Below are 23,971 nucleotides of genomic sequence, written 5' to 3'. Positions count from 1 at the left end.
GTACAGGTATACATGCCTACCTAAAAAAAGAGCCTTAGAATAGCTAACAACAGAAAGAAACACGATTCAGAGAAGCAGACTTAATGATTAGTCACATTTTACATACACTCAGGATCTCCTAAGAAAAAGCATTTTCTTCCTGTTCCAGTTTTGACTCATTTTCATATCTTCTGCCTATAGTGACCCCCCAGGACCCCCTTTGGTGCCCTGAGGATGCATCCTTAGAATAATGAGGCCTCTTCCTATATAAGTGAAGAGAAGGGCACCCACTCAGCTAAAGAGAAACATATAATAAATATGACAATTCTGACCGGATTAAGGAGGCAAACACATTTTCTTTTAAACTAATTTATTAATAAGTTTATTCTTCACTCATAAAAAAGAACATTTTTTGGCTTTGAAATAATGACATAAAATAAAGAGGCAAGTAACTAAAAATTATCAGCTGAAAGTAGATAGAAGCAACTCATGCTGAACCATGAGCAAACACTACGTGCTTTGGGCTATAGCAGGGGCACCAGTTAAAAGCAAGAGCTGAAAGATGCGGGGCCCATTCAAGGCCCAGGCTATCTCTAAAGACTGCTTAGTTCCCAAAGATTGCTTGGTCAACATACATAGGAAATGACTCCTCCCTTTGCCTCTCTTTCCTTCTTTCCTTCCTAACCTTTAACAACAAGAACAGTAGGCAATAATGCTTTGACGCTAGTCTTTCTAGTTTGTAGGATAGCGTTGTTGTTGTTTTAACATGTTTAACCTGCATATTTTCAACCTTCAAAAACATAAAACTGCAAAAATCAGCTGTAACTAAAAGCCATTTCTATTTTTGGTCAGTTATCTGCTGTAGGCAAAGCTTCATATAGGAGTTTTTATTGCGGATCTCCATGACTGCGTCCCTAACAAGCTCAATGAACATCTGTGGCCAAAGCTTCTGCAAAGCCTCATTTTTCATGTTGATTTCTGTGGCTTCCTTCACAAGATCCTCAATATATATCTTGCAGAATTTCTTTTTTTCCTTTATTTCCTGTTAAAAAAAAGAACATTTTACAGTCAATCATAATGAATCCCAAAACCAAAGCAACAATTACCTGAACCAGAGAAACTTGAAATAATCTATTCTGACCCCCACCCCTCATAGCAGGAAGAGTTTCCTAGACACTCTGGACACAGAGCTCTGCTTGAGTAAAGACAGCAACTGGGAGCTCACTTCTTTCCAGTCCACTCCCACCTCCGTGGGACAGCTCTGTTAAAAATGTATTTCTTGGCAGCTGTAGGAAGAAAACTTCCAGGTGAACTAATATGAAACCCATTTGCTAATTGTGGGGGGGAAATAAAGATTTTAAACTACAGTTAAGAAAAGTGTTTCTTTATTGGAATCACTGGATCGTAACAACTATTTCTTCATCGATAGACTTTCTCCTTTCTCAGTGAAAGTAGTTTACTTCGCGCAAATTAACTGAATGCATAGATTCATGAGGTCAGTTAATATCCATATACATATTTGAAATATCCATACTCTGAATTCACTCTGTATTTTAGGAAAGCATGTAGTGATGCATTACACTGACTTTTGTGGCCAAGACCATTTGGACAAAGTTGGGAAAAAGTGTACAAGGAGGAAGAGGACATATATACAAGCCTGGGACCCAGAACTTGGCCTTCAGAAGAGACAGTGTTCCCACTCAACTTCTGGGTCTGGCAGTCTGCAAATGAAAAACCTGGGTTCAAAACACAACAGAGGAAGTTTTGGGCCGGAGGCTACTGGGGCACTGGGCCTCGATATCATCCTAGAGGCTGAAACAAAGCCATTTTGATTAATGCAAAAATTCAACATTTATTTCGGCTGTTGATACTTTGAGTATCTAGGCATGATGATGGAAAGTGCCATAATATATATGGAAAAAATCAATGGAATTGTTAAGATAATCAGAATTATAGAAGAAGCAATTCACATAAATAGAGGAAGAAAGAAATAATAAATGTCAATGAGTCAACAGGTTTAACTACTTGTAAAAGGATATACTGAAACCTCCAACTCAAATCAAAACACCAAAATAATTTTAAAATAGCTAAATTTAAAATATCAACAAATGTTGCCATTAAAATAACACTACAGAGATTTGTAATCACAAGGAAAATGCTTACATTATAATGTTAAGTGGAAAAAGAAAAATACAAAATGAAATTTTGATAGAGGTTGGGTTACATAAGTGTATGTATTTGTCAAAACTTAGCAACTGTACTCCTAAGATTTACATTTCATTGTATATAAATTTTACCTCAAAATAAGAAACTATATGAAATACTGAACTCTAATGATCTGCATGCTGAATTATTTAGGGAGAGGTGTGGTAATGTGTGCAATTACTTTAAAATAAATTTTAAAAATAAGGTGGATTGTTGATGGATAGAGGATGGGTAAATGCATAGATAAGTGACAAAGCAAGTACACTGTACAGTACAATACTAAGAGTAGAATTTAGGTTTGGGTATTGGGTGTTTACTGTAAAATTCTTTCAACTTTGTTGTATGTTTGAAATTTTCATTTAAAAGTTACAAAAATATATAGAAAATTAATAAAAAATATACTGAAGTGTCATTAAGATTGGCTTTGGGTATTGAGACAATGAGTATTTTTTGCTCCTTTTTTCTATTTCTCTTCCTTTTCTAAATTTTTACAATTTATAAAACAACAAAATATGTTTTAGATTCTTGATTAATATAAATTAACGGTGAGTCCCAAGTGTCACTAACTTCCTCTAACAGAGGCATATTTTGGAAATCTTCCTATGACATGTAAGATTTCTCTATGTAATCACTCACCATTCAGGGATCAACAATGGCCTACACATGTTAAAAGCTTAACTGAAAGAAATGAAACAGTAAATCAGTGCTGAATGAGATGTTTAGATGGCAAATACAATCACTGTTCAAAGAAGCGAGAGCCCTTTGTGCTGGGGTGGTCAAGAAGACTTCAGGAAACAGCATGATATACTGTGAAGGAAGCCAAGGTCAGGAATCAGAAGGTGTGAGTTCTAGAGGCAGTTCAGTCAGGATCTCACCATGTGAGCCTCAGTAGTTCACCTAAGTTTCCAGTTTTCCTTACCTGTCTAAGAACATGACTGGATTCTTTAAAGTCCCTTTCAGCTCTCCGTCCATCTTAAATCTTTTTTTTTTTTTTTAAGGTGTTGGGGGTAGGAGTTTATTTATTTATTTATTTTTGCTGTGTTGGGTCTTTGTTTCTGTGCGAGGGCTTTCTCTAGTTGTGGCAAGCGGGGGCCACTCTTCATCGTGGTGCACGGGCCTCTCACTGTCGCGGCCTCTCTTGTTGTGGAGCACAGGCTCCAGACGTGCAGGCTCAGTAGTTGTGGCTCACAGGCCTAGTTGCTCCGTGGCATGTGGGATCCTCCCAGACCAGGGCTCGAACCCGTGTCCCCTGCATTAGCAGGCAGATTCTCAACCACTGCGCCACCAGGGAAGCAAGCCCCTTAAATCTTTTTTAGAATGAGTCAGGAGGTTGAATGAACAACTACCAAGCAACAGAATTATACATGTCATATGTATAATGAAAGGGTCTGCTTACCCTGATTTGTGAGAAAATTACTTCAAGTAATTCCTTTAACAACTCAGGATATACAGAGGAGAGAGAATGAGCACTTTGTGTTGCAGTGATTTAAATATTTTTTAAGAAGTGGTGAATGCTAGGTTGTGAGTCGAGAGGAAGTGATTAAGGGACATGGGCAAGGTCTTTCAGGCAATAAATAAGTGGTGGAATCATGGGCTCAAATCCAAGTCTCCTAATGGTGTAGTATTCTTTCTATAATGTTATGTGGCTTCAAGTTTTTTCTTTTCCCTTTGATATTTCTCAAAACAGTAGTCAACATTCGCTGTCTTTACTTCTTGATTGGTTATTTACTGCTCAAACCACTTTAATCAGGACTCTGCTTATATGACTCCATTGAAACTATCCCTGTTTTGACTAAAAATGACTTCTACTGCCAAATTTATCAAATTTTTCCCCTCTAGTGTGTGCCTTTGGGATTTTAGAAAATCATAGCCTACCTAATCAAGGTCATAGTTTCATCTGTTTTTTAAATGAGAACTTTAAAGGTTTGCTTTTCATACTTGGGTTATTTGATATGGAGTTAATTTTTCTTGTGTGGTGTGAAGTAGGGGGTCTGTATTTATTTCTGATTTGATATTCCATTTCCTCAGTAGCATTTATTAGATAGTCTGTTTGTACTAGTCTGCAATACCTGCTCTCTGTAGAAAGTTTTCCTGTATACGTGGGATAGTTCTGGCTATTTTGTCCATGGGTCTATGTATCTATTCCTATACTGCCTTAATTACTACAGCTATCTATCCAATTTCTAACTTTCCTATTTATTGAGTTGAAAAAATTAAGGACAGATGTTGAATTGTATGAAATGCCTTTTGAATATCTATAGAAATAATCACAAATTTTTACCTTAGATCTATTAATAATTTACTGATATCAAATATTTCTCACATTCCTAGACTAAACCATACTTGGCTGTAATGTTTCATTATTCATTTAATGTTCTGCTGTATTTTGCTTGATATAATTTTTTAAGGATTTTCGCATCATCAATATTCTTAGGTATTTGGTCTGGCTTTTCTTTTTTCTGTGCAGTCCTGGAAGGTTTGGATTCAATGTTACACTGTCTGACTTTAAAAAGTGAAAAAGCTTTCCTCTTTTTTAATACTCTTGAACAATTCAAGAATTATTGGAATTGTCTGTTCCTTAAAGAGTTGGTAGATTTCTCTATGAAACTGTTCTTGTTTTGCAAGCAGCTCTGATATTTTTCTAAATGTCCTTTATTGAAATCAGTATTAATTTTTGACTCCTAGAACTGACTGCTTTCAGAAAGACAAGGACTCATAATCCTGCCAGCTTGGCTTTCATCTTCCCTCTTCACAACATCAGGAAGCTCCTATTTGCCAAGGGATTAAATTCAATCTCTTTCCCCTCTTACTACCTTCCCAGTCTCATCTTCTAAAACCATCTACCTCAGTCTCTGTGCTTCAACAGCAGTGAACTGCTTAAAGTTCCTGGCCCTCTCCTTATCTAATTTATGCTTCCATGTCTTTTATTCGTACTGTGCTATTTCCTAGAAATGCCCTTTTCCCTTTATCATATAGCTATATTTTATCCTTTAAGATTTCAGGAAGCTTCTGCTCTAGAAAGCCTCTCTTGATCAGGATAAGCTATCCCTCTTCTACTCTCTTGATGCAGTGATTTACATTTATCCCTGCACATGTCTATCACCCCCATTAGAATGTGAGATCCATGAGAATAAGCACAGTGACTTCTTACAGCCCAAGTATTATGTGCGATTGGTGCTCAACAAATGATTTTTGAATGAATGAAAGTATGACTATAGAGAGGACCTCAAGGAACTGACTTCAAGTATTTGAAGAGTTTTCATAAGAAAGACTTGTTCTCTTTTCTACGTAAGGCAACACTAGGATCACTAACTGAAAGTTATTAGGAGGCAGATTTCAGCTTAACATGGGTAAGAATTTCTTCACTGTTAGAGTTGTTCAGTGATATGCAGCTACCTCAGGAAGCAGCAACCTTTCTTCACCAGAAAAATTTAAAGCAGAATCTGAACATTTTTCAGGATCATATAAAAATATTGTTGCACTGAGTTCTCAAGTATTTTTCAAGCTATAATCCTTAGAGCCCTATGGGTTCCAGAAAAGATGCTTCAGGACTGGGGGTGAAGTGAGGGAAAGGAAAAGAATAGAAGCTCTGAACTCCATCTACAACAAGAACAGCTCTGCTGTTTTGCTTTCTTTTGAAATACTGAGTTTCCAGCTACAATATGGTTTGAATAAAGAATCTCACAGCTGTTATAAAACACTTGATAAATGTTTGGCCATTTTGTGTATACGTATATATACCCACACCATATATATATATATATATATATATATATATATATATATATATATACACACACACCACTTAGTCCCCTCAAAATCTCTTGTAGAATCTTAACTTTCTATTGTTATTTAGATGACTTGTTTCTTCAGCTTTCTCTGAGTTCCATCAAGGCAGGCACTGCATGGTTTTCTTCTGTGTAGTTCTGCAGTACCCTAACACAATATTCCCTCAGTAAACTTCTGAATACATAAAGGAATAAAGAATTGGTTCCAGCTTTTCTGTCTAAATAGCTACAGTGGAAACAGAATAGGTTAAAATGATGTGACTAAGAACACAGAAGGTAATGGTGTAGGAGAATAAAATAGTGAATTAAAACATCAAGGACCTAGGCAAAGAGAACAGAAATGGAGGTTCTGCTGTGTCTTCTGCCAGTCCAGCACAGGCTAGTTAAGTACTCAGAGCAAGCCTATATCACTTTTCTTAATTCAGAGAGATCTGGACCTACTTTGGTCTAGATTTTTGGTACCTACTTCTTTTGAACATTTTTTTTTTTCTGCTTAAATATATTGAAACTATGGGTTCTACTTCTCCCTAATGCCTTGGTGCCTACTCTCCCCAGCCCTGTATATAAGGCTGGCTAACATTCCAGAACAAAAAAAGGTTATCCTAACTGATTAGGAGAGAAACGTACAAGTCTCAAGCCATTTGGGATTTATCCAGACAATAGGTTCCAAAGATAATGACAGTTTTACCTCTAGCTTTTCATTATAAAAGTCTCTTGTGGTATAATTTAGTGTAGCACGATTTGTGCTTTCTCCCACAAGTCTCTTGCTATCATTATTTTCTTCATTGACAATACCGGGTTTTTTCCCTTTCGTTTCTAGAAGATACCGGAATTGCTTCTTCCTGTAGAAAGACAGTAAAGAGATTTAGAGAGTTATTTATGTGATTTGTGAAAATAGGTCCAGTTTTTGTTGACTTTAGAGGGTAGCATATGCTTTTTTGAATATCTGTTTTATGAGTCTGAGTTTTTTTAAGTCAGTTCACTACCCCAATCTCTCTACTAATTAAGCTATACAACTCAAATTCTTTTGTTTCACAACTACCAATCATCAACAAAAACATGTCTCAAGCATTTCTAAAGTGAAAAAACTCTAAAAAAAATAAAATAAAACTTAAAGAATCACAGAGGACCAACCCTAATTACACATGTAGTAGACCAAACTTTCAAAGTCTTTATATCCCATAAAACATGTTAGTTACACATCTTATAAATCACATAAATAGTTCATAATTCTATTATGCAGCTCAGTAGTATTGCCCATAGCTAGAAATGGAATGGAGGGACTCCCCTGGTGGCGCAGTGGTTAAGAATCCGCCGCCAATGCAGGGGACGTGGGTTCGATGTCTGGTCTGGGAAGATCCCATATGCTGCAGAGCAACAAAGCCCATGCGCCATAACTACTGAGCCTGAGCTCTAGAGCCCGCGGGCCACAACTACTGAGCCTGTGCGCCACAACTACTGAAGCCCATGTGCCTAGAGCCCGTGCTCCACAAAAAGAGAAGCCACCACAATGAGAAGCACACGCACCGCAATGAAGAGTAGCCCCCGCTCACCACAACTAGAGAAAGCCCGTGTGCAGCAACGAAGACCCAATGCAGCCAAAAATGAATAAATAAAATAAATTTATATATATATAAAAGAAATGGACTGGAATACTGGTTTAAGTTTAGGTAAAAACAAAACACAAAAAACCCCAAAACCTCTAACTGTTATCATATCAGGGTAAGATCTTACTAGGAGGTAAATAATGAAACGGGAAGCTTCGTTTGATTATGAAGAACAGAAACAGTGCTCACAGCATCACTTGCAGACCCATAAGCCTAGAATTCCAGAGGACTGCAACTCATCCTTCATGAAGGTCACTTTCTGGTTTCTACCACTTAGTGTGTCTCTCAGGGAAGTGATATAAATACTTTACTATGAACTGTGAACTGAAGATTGGGAGCAGAAAAGGAATATATCTTTTAAAAATGTCTTCCTTTTCCCAATTTAAGAGTATAACACGACTGTTTTAGAAATTATAAGGGGTACGCATTTTGAAAAGTATAAAAAAATAGAGTAAAATCACCCATAAGTCTACAGCATATAAATCTATGTAAATCATTAACACTGTTCACATTAGACATATTTCTTTGCAGGCTCTTTCTATAAATTTTTGTAAAAAGTTAAGATCATAATTGCAAAGCAATTATACTCCAATAAAGATGTAAAAAAAAAAAAGATCATACTAAACCACCAGTTTTGTATACTGTTTTTGCTTAATGGTATATAATAAGCATTTTCTGTGTTATTAAAATTAATATTTTAATGAATGAATAAAATTCAGTTGTGATATAGATCAATTTACATAATCAGTCCCTTTTACTGGATATTTCAGTAGCATAATTTTCTCACTCTTAAAAAGAAGAAGTAACATATAGGTATTTATCTGCATTTATTTTATTGATTTTTAATTACAAAAGCAATATACAAATTATCCATCACTTTTATTAGTCTTTTCAAATAATCAATTTTTCATTAATTATGTTTTTAATGTCATTATTTCTTTTCTTTAACTTGCTTCAGGATTATTTTGCTATTGTTTTCCTAACTGCTTCAGGTAAATGTTTAGCTCATTCATTTTCAGTCTTTATTCTTTCCTAATGTACCCATTTCAGGGCTAAAATATTTCCATTTAGCACCACGGTAACTTGATCTCACAAGTTTTGAAATGTGGTATTTTTTTATTACATTTCAGTTCAAGGTCGTTTCAAAATTACATTATAAAATTGTCTTTAACTTGTAGTTTATTTAGAAATGCATTAATTTCCAAACACATGGGGATTTCCTAGCTAACATTTGTAACTGAGTTAAAGTTTAATTGCATTTTGAATGGAGAGCACAGTCCATGTAAATCCTTTGGAATCTGTTGACATCTGCTTTCTGGATAGTATTTGATCAATTATTATAAATAGTCCATGTATGCTTGAAAAGAATTTGTGTTCTGCAGTTGTTTCGGGTAATGTTCTCTAAATGGCTAAGTCAAGTTTGTTAATCAGGTTGTTCAAGTATTTTACATCCTTTTTCTATTAATTAATCAGAGGTATATTAAAACTTTCCACTGCAGCTGTGGGCTTGCAGTAATGTCAATTTTTGGTTTATAAGTTTTTAAGGCTAAGCTTATAGGTTGCAGACAAATTAAATTAGCAAATTGATATTTCTGGCGAGCTGAACCTGTTATCACTTGAAATGATCCTCTTTATTTCTAGTATTGCTTTTACCCTTAGTTTATTTAGTCCTCAATGGCTACTTTGTCTTTATTTGGTTAGTATTGATGTTGTTTATCTTTTACCACTTTTTTACTTTCAAACTTTATGTAACCTTATGTTTCAGATGTGTCTCTTTTCAACAACATACAGTTGAACTTCCTTTTTTTTAAATTGAGTCTGACAATCTTTGACTTTTAACCAGAACAATTAGTACATCTGCATTTTATCACTGAGGTAGATTTGGTCATAATTAATGGCTCCCTTGAATCCATGCCCTTTACAATATTATTTCACAGTTAGGTAAGTATACCTCCGAGCCTCTTAAATCTTGCTCTGTGACTGTGACCAATAGAATGTGGGAAATCATGGTGTACCAGTTCTTAGCCTAGGCCTCAAGGGGCCTTGCATGTTTCTGTGCTCTCTTCAAACCCTGCCTTTGCCGTGAAAACAAGCCCAGGAAGATTTCTGGTATATGAAAGACCATGTGGAGCAGAAACAAGCTGTCCTCAGTAAGGTCTTTATAGACCAGCTTACAACTTCTCAGACCCCCCAAAAGTGAGAGAGCTTAGGGAAGATCTGCAGAGCTGCCTATCCAACTCAGGTGACTGCAGATGCATGAGGTCTGGAGCTGAGAGCAGAAGAAGCACCCAGTTGACCTATAGACTCAGTGGGAAAATGTTTCTTGTTTTTAAGTCACTGAGTCTTGGTACAAGTGTAATTGCTGATATACTAGTATTTAGGTTAAATTTAACATCTTATTTTCTTTCTATTTGACCAAATATTCTATGTTTCTTTTCCTTTTTTCTTCTCCCCACTTCTCACCCCTGCCCTGACCTTACTAGTTTGGGAGCTATATACTCTTTTATTCTTTGGTTACCAAAGAAATTACAACATGCACTCTTAACTTACTAACATTTAAACTTAATTACTATATCTTCATCCTAGATAATACAAGGACCTAGAAAACTATAATTCCATCTACCCCTCCCAATATATATACTACTATTGTAGTGTATTTTAATTCTACATTTTAAAATCTCACAATACTATTACTGTTGCTTTATATAGTCAATGTTCATTTAGTTTTATCCCACAAATTTAATACTTTCCTTGCTCTTTAGCTCTTCCTGCACCTCAGAATTTCTATCTGGGATCAGTTTCTTTCTGCCTTAATTATAGGCTTTATCATTTACTGCAGGAATACTGATGGGAAATCTCTTAAGTTTTGTTTTTATTATTTTGTTTTAAAATGTCTTTATTTCACCTTCATTCATTGTTTTAAGGTTTTTATTTTAATTTATTTATTAAAAATTGTTTTTTTTTGGCTGTGTTGGGTCTTTGTTGCCATGCGTGGGCTTTCTCTACTTGCTGTGAGCAGGGGCTACTCTTCGTTGCAGTGTGCTTCTCTCGTTGCGGAGACGGTCGCTAGGAGGGCAGGCTTCAGTAGTTGTGACATGAGGGCTCGGTAGTTGTGGCTCGTGGGCTCTAGAGAGCAGACTCAGTAGTTGTGGCGCATGGGCTCAGTTGCTCCGTGGCATGTGGGATCTTCCCAGACCAGGGCTTGAACCCATGTCTCTTGCATTGGCAGACGGATTCTTAACCACTGTGACACCAGGGGAGTCCCTTTCACCTTCATTCTTAAAAGACTTTTTTGCCTGTATGGAATTCTAGCTTGGCAATTAATTTACTTCAGTACATTGAACACATTCATTACCCTGTCTTCTGGCTTCCACTGTTGCTGTTATGAAGTCAACTGTTGATGTGCACTCCTTTGAAGATAACCTCTCTTTTCCTGGTGGTTGAAAAATTTTTACTTTATAGTCAGTGTTCTGTGATGTGACTAGGTGTAGATTTCTTTTAATTTAACAAATTTGGAATGGATGAGTTTATTTAATGTGTAGATTAGTGTATTTTATCAATTCTGAAAAAATCCTTTGCTGTTATCTCTATCCCATGCTCTCTATTGTGTCTTTTTGAAACTCCAAACATGTTAAATCTTCTAAGTCACTCCATCTTCAAATTTCTTAACCATTTTTCCATATTTCTTTTTTCTTTGTTCTGCATTTTGCAAAATCTTCTCTGGTTTATTTCCCAGTTTACTGATTCTCTTTTCAGGTGTGTCTAATTGGCTGTTAAACCTCTTAATTAAGCTTTAATAATTATGCTTATTATATTTTTCATTTATAGAAGTTCCTTTAGTTTCCCTTCAAATCTGATGGATCACTTTTTTTAAATTTCCTGTTTTCTCCAGATATTTTCAACCTTGTTTTTTATACCATGAAATATTGATATACTAGGCATAGTCATTTTATAATCTATAAGTGATAATGCCAAATCGAAAGTATTTGTGGGTCTGTTTCTGTGGTCTATTTTTTTCCTGCTAGTTCTTATACATGGTGCTTTATTTCCTTGTGTGCTTGGCTATTTAAAAAAAAATTCTTTTCATTGTGTGTTGGTCATTGTCCTTAAAAATTATCCATGGGGATTATCTGAGATAGGATGAGAGTACCTTCCTCCAGACACAAGGTGCATTTGTTTTTACCAGGTATCTAGAGATAGTAATGTTTAAATTTTGAAATCATTTTAAACTATGCATGTATTATAAACTCAGGCTGCAAATTTACCTGAAGATTGGCTTTGGTTATAATTTCTTAGAGACAACTCTGCTCCTTTTCTCCTCACACCAATGTAATCAGAACTGAACTAAGTGGGGAAGTAAACACACAAGATACCCATTTTGTTGGTATAGATTATAGTAGGGTAGCATGGCTCTGGAGCCAAGTTTTGGGGAGGGGAATGGGGAACTTCCTGATCCTCAAAGTAAAAAGTGGTATGATCCTGGAGGGCGAGGTCAGGACAAGCCTCCTGATCACCCAGCTCCCAGACTATAGCAAAGGTAGCCGTTTCCTTGGTGGACTGGTTCTGTGGTATCATTCTGAGATCCTTTCCAGGCCCAGTCTAGAGACGGCTTCCCTATTCCTTCCAATGATTCTGTAGATAATTAATTTCTTATATATCAATTGTTTTCTCCTTACTCTAGCCAGAGTGAATTATCTATAACTGAATCATGACTAACACACCATCTTTGACTTTTCTCCTTCTATCTATGCCACATCCTGTCAGTCAGTGTTTTCTGTCAGGTACACGCCTTCGAAGTACTTTTCAAATTATCCTCTTCTCCATTCTCACTGTCTTAGTTCAGACCCTTATAATCTCTCTCCTGGACTACAGACTAGCCTCTTGATTGGTCTCCATTCCTTCCATCTCTGTCCTCTTAAATGGCAGCCTTTCTAGAACATGAATCTAATCACAGATTGTTGTGCTTAATTAATTACAAAGCACAGTATTCAGTTTTGTTTTTCATGGATTTCTGGGCTCTTCAAAATCAGATCACAATCAGTCTTTCTACCTTCATCTCCTATCACAATTCGCAATCATCCTATGCTCCAATTATATTGAACTATTTACAATTCCTTGTGCCTTTGCAGATCTCTTTCCCTCATACCCTGTACCTGAAAAAACTCCTATGTATTCCTGAAGAACTAGAAAAATGTTACCTCCTTTGTGAAGACTTCACCAATGTTTTTCCAAAATGTAGTGTCTCCTATGCTCCTACAGCCCTCTCTTATAGTATCTGAAATGTCTTTAACTTATTAGCTTATAAGCTAGTAAGTTAATTTATTAGCTTATAAGCCACACAAGAGCAAGAACTTTGTCTTATTCATCTTTATACCTCCAACACTTTGGAGAGGGCCAGACACAAAACAAATTTAGGATGTTTGTGGGATGAGTAAATAGCACAATTAAGAGGTGTGTGGAATATATTTCTTTTTCCAGTGCAACAGTACTTCTATAAAAACTATAGAAATTAAAGGTTACCTGGCATCACCCAGAATTGAAATCAGATGGTACTGGGGTAATTCAGAAGATGCTACATGTGCTAGGATTCCAAAGAGCCTTTCAGCCATTATCATATCATTTTGCGTCACCTGAAGAGATATGAAGGAGAAGGGTCAAAAATGACATTGCCTCTTAGCTTGATGTAACTAACATAATTCCATAGAAATTTCCAGATTAAATATTTTTAGTCCAGAAAAATACATTCTCCTGGGCTGTAAGAGGAAAGTGAGTTCTCATTGATATTTCTCTTTCTTCCTTGCACTTGATTAAAATGAAGATGTATTGATACAAATGTGGCCCATGGTGATGGATGATGGCTGGGAAGTGAGGAGTTAGCTCTGACTTAGAAGCCATGGTTCCTAAGGATAATACTTGAGACACCTTAAATTCTTAAAGAATTTTTTAAAAAAATCCTATAACTTCTTTGAGTAGAATGATTTAGGGGGAAAAATCTCAAGTGTCAATGGAATAGATTGACTTTAATAATGTGTCAAAGGTAAGACAAGGTGTTGTTCATACATTGTTCCTAAAAGGATAATTTTGTCCCTTTCTGAGGGAATGAACATTGGATTAGGAAAGGCACTCCTATTCGTTCTGAAATTTTGTCCGCCCTTCTCCCCACAAGGAATAGTCTGTCACAGATGTATTCCCCATGAGGGCTCATTCCTATGTTAACCAAGAAACTACTAAAAGCAGGACTTGTATTAATATCTGGGCATATTTTAAAATATAAAGTTAGGTTGCTTGCATTTTAAATACTATTAGATTGTCAATATAATGCAGTGGTTCCCAATCAGGGGCCATTTTGGCCCCTAGGGAACATTTGGCAATGTCTGGAGATGATTTTGGTTTATCGCACCTGGTGGAGGGGTGTTACTAGCATCTAGTGGGTGGAAGCCAGGGATGCCGCTAAATGTCCTACAATGCACAGGACAGTTCCCACTATAAAGAATTATCTGATCCAAAATCTCAACAGAGCATTTGAGGTTGAGAAACCCTGGTATAGTTAAAGTTTGCATTTTTAAAAACTTTATTCTTTACACTAGCTATAATACACTACACAGGAATTTCTGGAAACTAAATCCATAATTCACAAGCATCTTATACACATGAATCAGTGCAGACTGACTCTTTCCCTTCCCTTCCCTAGACTTTCATAGTTAATGAGGCTGCTGCTCCCTGGAATCCGTCCTTCAGCTGACAACTAAGTTGTTTGGTCTAATATAGTCACCTAGTGGCCAGTGCCGGGCACTACTCCATCTTTTCCTCTTGATGCTCATAATTCAATTTAAGTCTCCTCAAGCAATATCATTCTCTCTTATACAAAGAGAAGTAGAGATATAGTATAACATTATTATATATTGTCAAGGATGAGATAAGCAGTTTTATTTTAGGTCTTTTATTAAAGGGTCAAATATCCCTGGCATTGACATTTTCGGAACTTTAAATAAGAATAAATTACATTGGTTCTTTCTCATTCTTCTCTACTTTATACAATTATATTATACTATTACTTTCTATCTCAAGGTTTTATAATAATTATTACATTTCCAGTAGTGATCCACATTTGGGTAAATACACTATTTAGGGTTAATTGAGATAACCATTTGGCCATTAATGAGGGAGAATTACTCATCCATAGCAAAAATAACTATTCTACTTCCAGTGTAGGCTAGCTTTGGAAACTTTTGGAATTAATTATTAGATCTGACCAGTGACTCACAGCCTCTCTGGGGAAGTACCAAGAGGGTACATAAAGCTGAAACAAATCTCTTGAGAACGAGCTGGAGAAATTAATAGTCATCTGAAGGTCCCAGGTTTGCCCTACATCTTCAGCAGATGGCTGATACTGTGGTCATGGGCCTACCATGGTTGATGCAAATTTCACATGGCTTTTGTACAATGACCCAGAGACCTCCAGTCTCCTAATGGTATGCTGTAGCTTCGGAATTTTAGGCTAGAGTCACTTACAGTGTATCAGCTGCAGGGAAATACAGTTGCTATTACCACCACGCTAGCAAAGTTGATTATAGCTCATCTTACAATAAGGAGGTCTGAATGTTAAGAGATAATCACAATACTACTAACAGCATATTAGAGATTTTTTCCTTTAGAGGATTATTTAAATTCAGTTCTGGAATTCCACAGTAGAGGAAGAAGCATAGTTTCTCTCTTTTCTTCCAAAGTAATATTTAAAGAGAACATGATCTTTGGATAGCTGGGGGATTAATCCTGTGACAAGCTTAGCAGAATCAATCTGAAAAATAACTCTTTACTAATAATTTTCCAGTTATTCAGGCTCCAGGCACAATGCAGATATTCCAAAAGCATCTGCTACAAACTATTAACAAAGCAGTCCAGACGTTTATGGACTTATGCTTGTTTTACTTCCTTTTTCACTCATCTTTATCTTCTTTTATCTTTCCTCCTTGCTTATTTCTCCTTCTCATCTCTTCTTTCTAAAATCACTCTTCTTTCCCTATGTACATTCTTTTTTTCCATGTTATTCTTCCCTTCCCCTACCACAATCCTTATGAATTGACATTTAGTATCACTTCCCCATACCATTCTGCATGTCAGACAGTCTGTAAAGCACTCTGAAAAATACAAAGATCACATTACTTACAGAAGTGGGTTTTTTTATTTTAAACTATTATCCTACCAACACTTTACTTCTCTGAATACTTACAAACTATCAAAAAAGTATTTACTATTCACCATCATCTGGTTACTATTTTATTTTCAAAATTGTCTCGTACCTTAGAAGTTTTTAGATAAATAGTTTTAGCTTTTCAACATTTTAAATGTCAAGATTTTTTTTTAGAAAAACATTATTTCTCAAAAGTTCTATCATGGTTTTATACATAAATTATTGGCCATTTTTATGACTACTTCCCCTAAAAAAAAAAATTTTTTTTTTTTGTTTTTTTGTTTTGCAGTACGCGGGCCTCTCACTGTTGTGGCCTCTCCCGTTGCGGAGCACAGGCTCCGGACGCGCAGGCTCAGCGGCCATGGCTCACGGGCCCAGCCGCTCCGCGGCATGTGGGATCTTCCCAGACTGGGGCACGAACCCGTGTCCCCTGCATCGGCAGGCGGACTCTCAACCACTGCGCCACCAGGGAAGCCCCTAAAAATGAATATTTTAATTCTACAGTTGACTTCGTGTTTAGCTTACCTCTGTTCCATTTATTTTCTGCATATTAAAATGGCTCAGTCTAAACAGAACATAATATTTCCAGAGTGTAAAATTGACAACTGGATTTCCTTGAGGATCAACTGTCAGCTGGTCAACTTGACGGAGTTGTGCTAGTGCATTAAATTGCTGCAGCGTTACAAGATTTGTTTCCTTGAATTTAAGGTGCTACAATAATAAAACAAAAAAAGAGGTGAATATTGAGTTTAACCATCTTAAAACATTAACATTAAAGCTTCACTGATCATTCCCCAAATAAATGTAAACTTTACGCTTAGCTAATATGTTTCCAATTACATTAAACCAACTGAATGTATTAAACTTACATAAACTTTAACCCACCTAATGCAAAATTATTGATGGAATATATTAATCCATCCAATATTGGATTCAAAGTGATTTCCCTTCTGCAAAGGACATCCCCCTATTTATTAACAACCTAAGAGTCTTAAAAATTATATAAATACACAATAATTCAGACTCTTCCAGGCATTACAATGATTTTATATGCTTTACACTGAGATGAAATCTACAAAGGAAAGATCAGAAGTAAAAATTTCAGAATTTTATAAATGCAGGGCTCACACAGCGCTTCTGAGAAGAACTAGTTAACCATTATTACTTTTATCTTGCTAATTACTATGTAGGCTACTTAAACTGGCTACCAGAAAATAAAATCACTAAAACTGAAATGCTAATATAAGTGTTCTGTCTGTGAATTTGGATGATCTTTTCTAAACATACTATCTCCACTTCTATCTTCTTTAGGGAGGATGACATAACAAAAGAAAAAAAAACACTTAATAAAGGGTAGGTGAGGGAAATCACTTGGCTGACAGAAAAACACAATGATAATAAAAATTCAGGAAAGAATTCATGGAAATCACAGTTTCTGCAAATTCACACTAATAAATAGTACAATAATACTATAATTGGAAAGGGCTAATTTCTCAAAGTAATTTTTTTTTTTTTTTTTCTTTTGCAGTACGCGGGCCTCTCACTGCGGTGGCCTCTCCCTGTTGCGGAGCACAGGCTCCGGATGCGCAGGCTCAGCGGCCATGGCTCACGGGCCCAGCTGCTCCTCGGCACATGGGATCCTCCTGGACCGGGGCGTGAACCCGTGTCCCCTGCATTGGCAGGTGGACTCTCAACCACTGCGCCACCAGGGAAGCCCCTCTCAAAGTAATTTTAATGAGCTATTAAAGTTATTTTAAGTGTTGTTAGGGGACTACTGTAAAAATTATACGTAAATATATATGTCCCATTAATACCAGGTACAATAAATGAATATATAATATACAGTTGGGTGAGGTCCTGTTGAAAGTTTTACAAAGTAGAAATACATAATTTGAATAAAATTACATTAGCTCGTTATACTCCATAAAGAAGCATTTTCTAGAGAGATAATTTCCAATATTTACAGAAGACTGCAAGGCCATTTATGAATGCTAATTTAAATCTCAGATTCAGAAAATCAACACAAGAACTTAGTCTCCCTGCCAGACAGAAACTGCAGAAATAAAAGGTAAAACAGGTCTTTGGCCTGAATATAAAAGTCATGACTGAGAAGAATTCAAACATACAACTAAAAGAAAATGTTTACCAAAGAATTAGGAAACTTAATCCTCAATTTGGGAAGCACTTGGACGATTTCATCAAATTCTATGAAAGTGAAGGACACTGTTGTCACCATTCCTGCTGTTTGCACGCTCCAATTCCGATCCAGACATTCCAGCGCTCCTGAGCCATACAAGGAAAGTGTGTCTCCATCCACTTCGACAAGGTGTGTGTCTGTGACAGATAGACCTTGTAAAGCACTGGTGAGTCCTGAGTCCAGAGACCTGGAAAACCCAACATATAATTTTAAATGAAAGTTTTATCATGCAAAGTAAATAACAGATTATAAAGACCTGTTGGAAAGGTATTTGAAATTGTATATTCACTCTTTTTCATTTCAGTAATTAAACCCAGAGCACCAAAGATTAATTTTCAATAGAATATCCACAAGTTTTGTATTCTTCTAGTCATGTACTTTAATTCAAAAAGAGGCACATGTGAACAACAAAAATACCACTTTTAAACCCAAATTATTTATATCAATGAAAGATAACTGATATTCTATATAGTTTTAAAACAATCCATTTAATATATCATAGATATCTTTGCATGTGAAAACAAATAGGTTTTTTCCTAATCTACGAAGTATTCCACTGTCTGGCTGAAAAAAAACTGTATTTTAAAAAATAATATTTCTATAGTAAGAACCATGTAATATAAAACTACGTTTATAAAACACTTGGGAATTTATATAATAACTGCTAAGAATAGTTTCTCTCTCAGAAGCTGGATTAAAGGGTAACTTTGACTTTCTATTTTTGAATATTTCAATGTTGTTTGAAATTTTGCAAGTGTATATATATTACAGTTATAAGCAGTAAAATCAATGAAGATTTCCTCCCCATTTTGAAATAAGAAATGATAAATCCACTACTGACTCTATGTGTGTGTGTGTGTGTGTGTGTGTGTGTATACACACACACACATACAGATACAAAATAACTTCACATATCTACTGAATATGATCATTGTTATTATTTTCAGTTAGAGCCACAGGCTTTATAAAAGGTTTCCTAAATGATAGCTCTTTGAAGAAGAAAAGAAATAGCTTGATCCAATTCAAATTTTCTACTTTGTGAATAGAGACATAACTATTTGTTTTACCCAATCTCAAAACTCAGTCGATGCTTGGTTTTTGTTCTATGGGTTTTCGTTCTGGAATTCTGCTGTCAGACAGTATTTATTTGCCCTTACTAAATATATTAGTGCTTTGCTCTCCTTTGGGCTCCTATGGAATTTTGTACACTCTTCCAATACATCACTTCTCATACTCAAACATAATTATGTGTTTACATTTTGACTATATTTTTTCAGCTTTGGGGCTCTGGAATCTATGAGCTTTTCACAACGGGCCTTTCACAATGTAAATGACTGCATTATTAAAGATCTTCAACAAAAGTTTTATAATGCCGATGCTGGGAGTAAGACTGACAAACCATCACCCTGTTGGTTTATCATGCTTTACTAGACTTACTGTACTTATTTCATATGCACCAGTTAACATGTAACACATTTGTTGATACAATAAGAAGCTGGGTAATGACATCAGTCAACTCTAAGTGAATATGCAACTGAGAAAATATAAAAGGACTGATTTCTGCCAGACTAGTGCTCAAGACAATGATTATTATATGACAATAATCAAACATTCAATGAGCAGTGGTGTGTGAATAATCTTAGATGATAATCCTATAAATGTAATGGCTGATAATATAGAACAAAAATAAGATGAGAATTAAGAGTTCCTTAGATTGTGCTTTGTGTGATAACTTTGTGTTGAGCTATGTAAAGCATATAATCATTTCTAGAATAGGATAAAGGATAGGAGTTACATTTCAATGCCACTGAAATAAAGAGGGCTTAATGAAAAGAATATATACCACTATTACAGCACTTAACCACACTGCACCGCAATTACCTGTTTCCTTGTCTGTCTCTCTTACTAAACATTGTGATCCTTGAGGGTTCACAGTTTGTCACATTCACTATAGTAGATCCAGCACCTAGCACAGTTCCCTAGCCCAGGTTGTGCTCAATAAATATTTCTTCAAAGAATTAATGAGACAATTATGAAGTTTCTTATGAGTACCTATTGACTCTTAAGAAGGGTGCTCCAATCATAAACTGTGGTTTGAGCAAAGGGACAAGTCAGTGACATAGTCACGGGCTAAGGGTTAGTAAGAAGGTTTCTGCAGGTGAGGCAAAGACCAATAATGAAGAAGTAAAGTCAAGGCAAGAAAAAGGTTTGCTAGTTGATGTAGTGATGCCTGATGGTCATGACATGCAACAAAAGAAGTTGAATCACAGCTATGTGCCAAAAACATGAATAAATCCTTTGAGAAGTTGTGTTGTTTTATATCATCTATTTGGAAGTGTCTTGTTTACCTTTTTCCCATATGATTAAAGGTTTAAGAATATAAACTACAAAATGAAATGTCTATTATTAGAAAAGGATTGTTTATTTTCTTTAAAGGTTTGTCAAGCAAACTGTTAGGAAAATAAGTGAAATAAACAAACCTAGCCTCAGCAAAACAGTTGTATAATTATAAAACAAAGCAGAAGTAATTTCTAACTTTTATAGACCTCACATGGACATTCAGTAACAACAAATGGCAAGTTTGCTGGGCTGTAGATAGGAAACCAAGCACCTATTAAATAGGTCATACAAGACCAAACCCATTTCAGTTATTTTCTGGATGAGGCTTGAGGTTAGCCTCAAACTCTGGCCAATATGGAATAGAGGAATCTGTTCCTCAGGGAAGGTGTGCTCTGATTTCCATAAAAAATAACTTAGGAAGTTTGTTCCCCATGTTTATATGCTGGGGATTGTCTTTCCAGTTTTCCCTGTGTGCTTAATAGATATGTCCACATCTTTTTAGTCAAACATACACACATATTATTTCATTTGCTCCCTCATTCACTTATTCACCAAACATTTGCTAAAAGCCCACAGGGCACTGTCCTAAGAATTCTGTCACAGGCAACCAACTCATCTGAATTGATAAGAACAATCAGTATAGAAATCATGTGCAAGTTTTTAAATATATCAAAACTCTCTTCACTTTTACTGGGCTATGTGCCCAGAAATATAACTGCTGTAATCATACTCTGCAGTTAAATTAATAAACACATGGGTATAATTTCTAAACTGAAATGACGTCAACCTCATTAAACAAATAGGTTAATCTGGAGAGCCTATTATGCGTCAGATATTGTGGTAGGCTTTGGGGATATAAAGATAAATTAATACTTATTTGTCCTTAAAGAGCTCCCAATCTGGATGGAGGGTGGAAAGCAAGATAAATGTATACATTAATCCTAATATAATATTTATGTTTATCGTCATATAATGAATATTTAAGCAATATGCTATGGAAATGTAGAGGAAGAACAATTAATTCTTCTAGTGGGGAGAAGTTAGGTTTCAAAAGGAGGTAGTATTTGGGGCTTCCCTGGTGGCGCAGTGGTTGAGAATCTGCCTGCTAATGCAGGGGACACAGGTTCAAGCCCTGGTCTGGGAAGATCCCACATGCTGCAGAGCAACTAGGCCCGTGAGCCACAACTACTGAGCCTGCGCGTCTGGAGCCTGTGCTCCGCAACAAGAGAGGCCGCGACAATGAGAGGCCCGCACACCGCGATGAAGAGTGGCCCCCGCTTGCCACAACTAGAGAAAGCCCTCGCACAGAAATGAAGACCCAACACCGCCATAAATAAATAAATAAATAAATAAATAAAGCCAAGCATTTGAAGCCCTCAAAAAAAAAAAAAAAGGAGGTAGTATTTGAACTGGTCCTTGAAAGATGAACAGTAGAATTTCATCAGAAGTAGAAGGAGGAAGCACACTTTAGGTAAGAAAAATAGAATAAATAAAGGCACAGAAGCCTAATTATATATAACATATTCAGTTAAGAACAATTTCAATATGTATGGAACACTGAAACATAGAAATTAAACACTTAAACATATGGGGGAGTAGAAGCTGAAAAGTCAGATTCTGTCCCATAAGGTTGAGGAGCAGAAAAAGATTTTTAAATAAAAAAGTAACAGAACCATATTCAATGCAAGTTTTTAAGCATCTCCAACGTGCCACGCATGGAGCTAGGTTCTGGTGCTGGGGATAAAAAGATGAATAAGATCCGTTCCCTGCCCTCAAGGACTTACTTGAGACAGATAATAAATTGCTGAACTTTGTGGAGGATGCAGCAGGGAGAGACTGAATGGAGAGAGATTCGTAGGAAGACCAGTGCAATAGTGTATAAGGGCATAACAAAAAAGAGGGTGTCATGCAGTAGAAAAGGCACTGGCAAGAAAATCAGATAGAGCTTAGTTCAAACCCCAGATCTGCCAGTGATAAACAGATGACTTTTGGAGCAAGTTATTTAATTTCTTTGCAGTTTCAGTTTCCTTGTATGTAAAATGCTGATCATAATACATATTTTTTCAGAGTTGTTATTAAGACTAGAAATCATATTCTAAACAATACTCCGTGTTTAGTTCAATACATTTTAGTGATAATTATTAATAAAAGAAGAGAACACAGATATACCAGATATTTAAGAGATCATAAAATAGGACTTAGTGATTGCCGAGAAGGAAGGTGAGAGAGGATTCAAGTGTTATTCAAATGTTTTAGACTAGGTGATGGAGTCACCTGGTCTAGGTTTTACCCCTGTCTAGTTTAAATTTATGCTCTAAGAAATGTGGTATTCCTCTACGGAGGATCTATGCTTTAAAATTTGTTTCTCCATGAAGCCAAATACATTTCCATGTATATTTCCCTACTCAAGTATTATTTATGTAACAGTAGGCAGTTTGCCATCAAATAGGAATTCTCTTCAAGATCTTTACTGGTTAATTCCAAGTCCAAATGTTCATTTATCCAACTCAATCTTTATACAAGAATTAATCAGAAAACTATTCCATGCCTTCTTGATTAGTAGAGGACACTAAGGCAGGGTGATTAACTTAATGCAACACAGTCATGAGTCCCTGGAAGCCAGGCTAAATGGAGAATATACTCTTAAATGCCTATATGGATAAAAAAGACAATATTTCAGAGGACTACAGGTTTTTAAAAAAATCTTTATGCATTCTTTTTTAAAAAAAGTCTTTATGCATTCAGAAAGACTTAAAATATTTAAGACTTAAAATATTTCATAAGTTTCTTTTCCCAGTGAATAAGTGGTGCTGATTCCTATAATAACGTATTTTATGAATTTCTATTACAACATTCATAGGTGTGGAAATTCATTTTATGCATTATATTTTATTATAGTAGTGTTGGCTAAAATACCACAGTGTTCATAGACAGGAAATGACCAAAAATAAACCAGCTTCACTGCATGCATCCAATGTAAGCAAAGAAAACATTACACCAAGTACTTTCCCATTTCTGGCAAGGGAAAGAAACCTGTAGTATGTCACTTTACTACAGATATGTCCCAAGTACAGTGAACAGTGAAATCATTAATGGGATATACCAAAGTTTTACAGAATTTCTTCTCTTTATGTGCCTGTAATCTTTTCATGGATACTTATTTCCAGGCGTTTAGTTACACACCCACAAGCCAAAGGTCACAGACATTGTAACACAAGAATTAGCCACTTTTTTGGCATTATGAAATACTAAAGACTATAAATGGGATTGTTGAAAATGGAAAATCTTATGAAGTATTAAAAAACAAATTGGAACCCTAAGGAAGAGACTTTGCGGCCCTCTGACTAGCTTTCTACCTTCAGAGAGAGCCAGGCTTATACCATTCCCAAGAGATGAAATTTAATTATATTTTTAAAGACTTACAGAGAATGTAGCTTCTAATATTTAAAATGTTTCACTCTGTGCTTTCAGATAAAAAAGTAGACAGAATGAGCACATGTGTTTGAAACCTCTCCCTCTAAGGCCCCATTAAAGTAATTGAAATGTTATACACACACAATAACAAGTAAAAAGGAAAGGGGGAGACAATCTTCAGCAAGAAGTTTCAACAAATTTCTGGAAGCTGGAAGGTGAAGAATTTTGAGTGAGGAAGAAGGACAAAGGA

At 35.9% G+C, this 23,971-nt stretch overlaps 1 protein-coding gene across 5 annotated transcripts in view; it reads right to left on the bottom strand.

Annotated features, from left to right (window-relative positions):
• Window positions 1-332: 332 nt before the first annotated feature.
• Window positions 333-23,971, bottom strand: part of LRRC49 (leucine rich repeat containing 49) — a 128,435-nt gene continuing 104,796 nt past the window's right edge. For 4 of the 5 annotated variants that reach the window (XM_065873001.1, XM_065872998.1, XM_065872997.1 and 1 more), the window contains 5 exons: window positions 17,917-18,154; window positions 16,296-16,481; window positions 13,100-13,209; window positions 6,661-6,814; window positions 818-1,021 (listed from right to left, as the gene is read on the bottom strand). In XM_065873001.1, coding sequence (XP_065729073.1) covers window positions 818-1,021; window positions 6,661-6,814; window positions 13,100-13,209; window positions 16,296-16,481; window positions 17,917-18,154 — 892 coding nt within the window. Of the gene's footprint in view, window positions 1,022-6,660; window positions 6,815-13,099; window positions 13,210-16,295; window positions 16,482-17,916; window positions 18,155-23,971 lie in introns of all 5 variants that reach the window. The other variant, XM_065872999.1, reaches the window with a different exon arrangement.

Source organism: Phocoena phocoena, chromosome 2 (assembly GCF_963924675.1).
Source record: "Phocoena phocoena chromosome 2, mPhoPho1.1, whole genome shotgun sequence".
NCBI classification, from domain to species: Eukaryota; Metazoa; Chordata; class Mammalia; order Artiodactyla; family Phocoenidae; genus Phocoena; species Phocoena phocoena.
The sequence above is the reverse complement of the archived record's forward strand: the minus strand, read 5'-3'. Positions and strand labels throughout refer to the sequence as shown.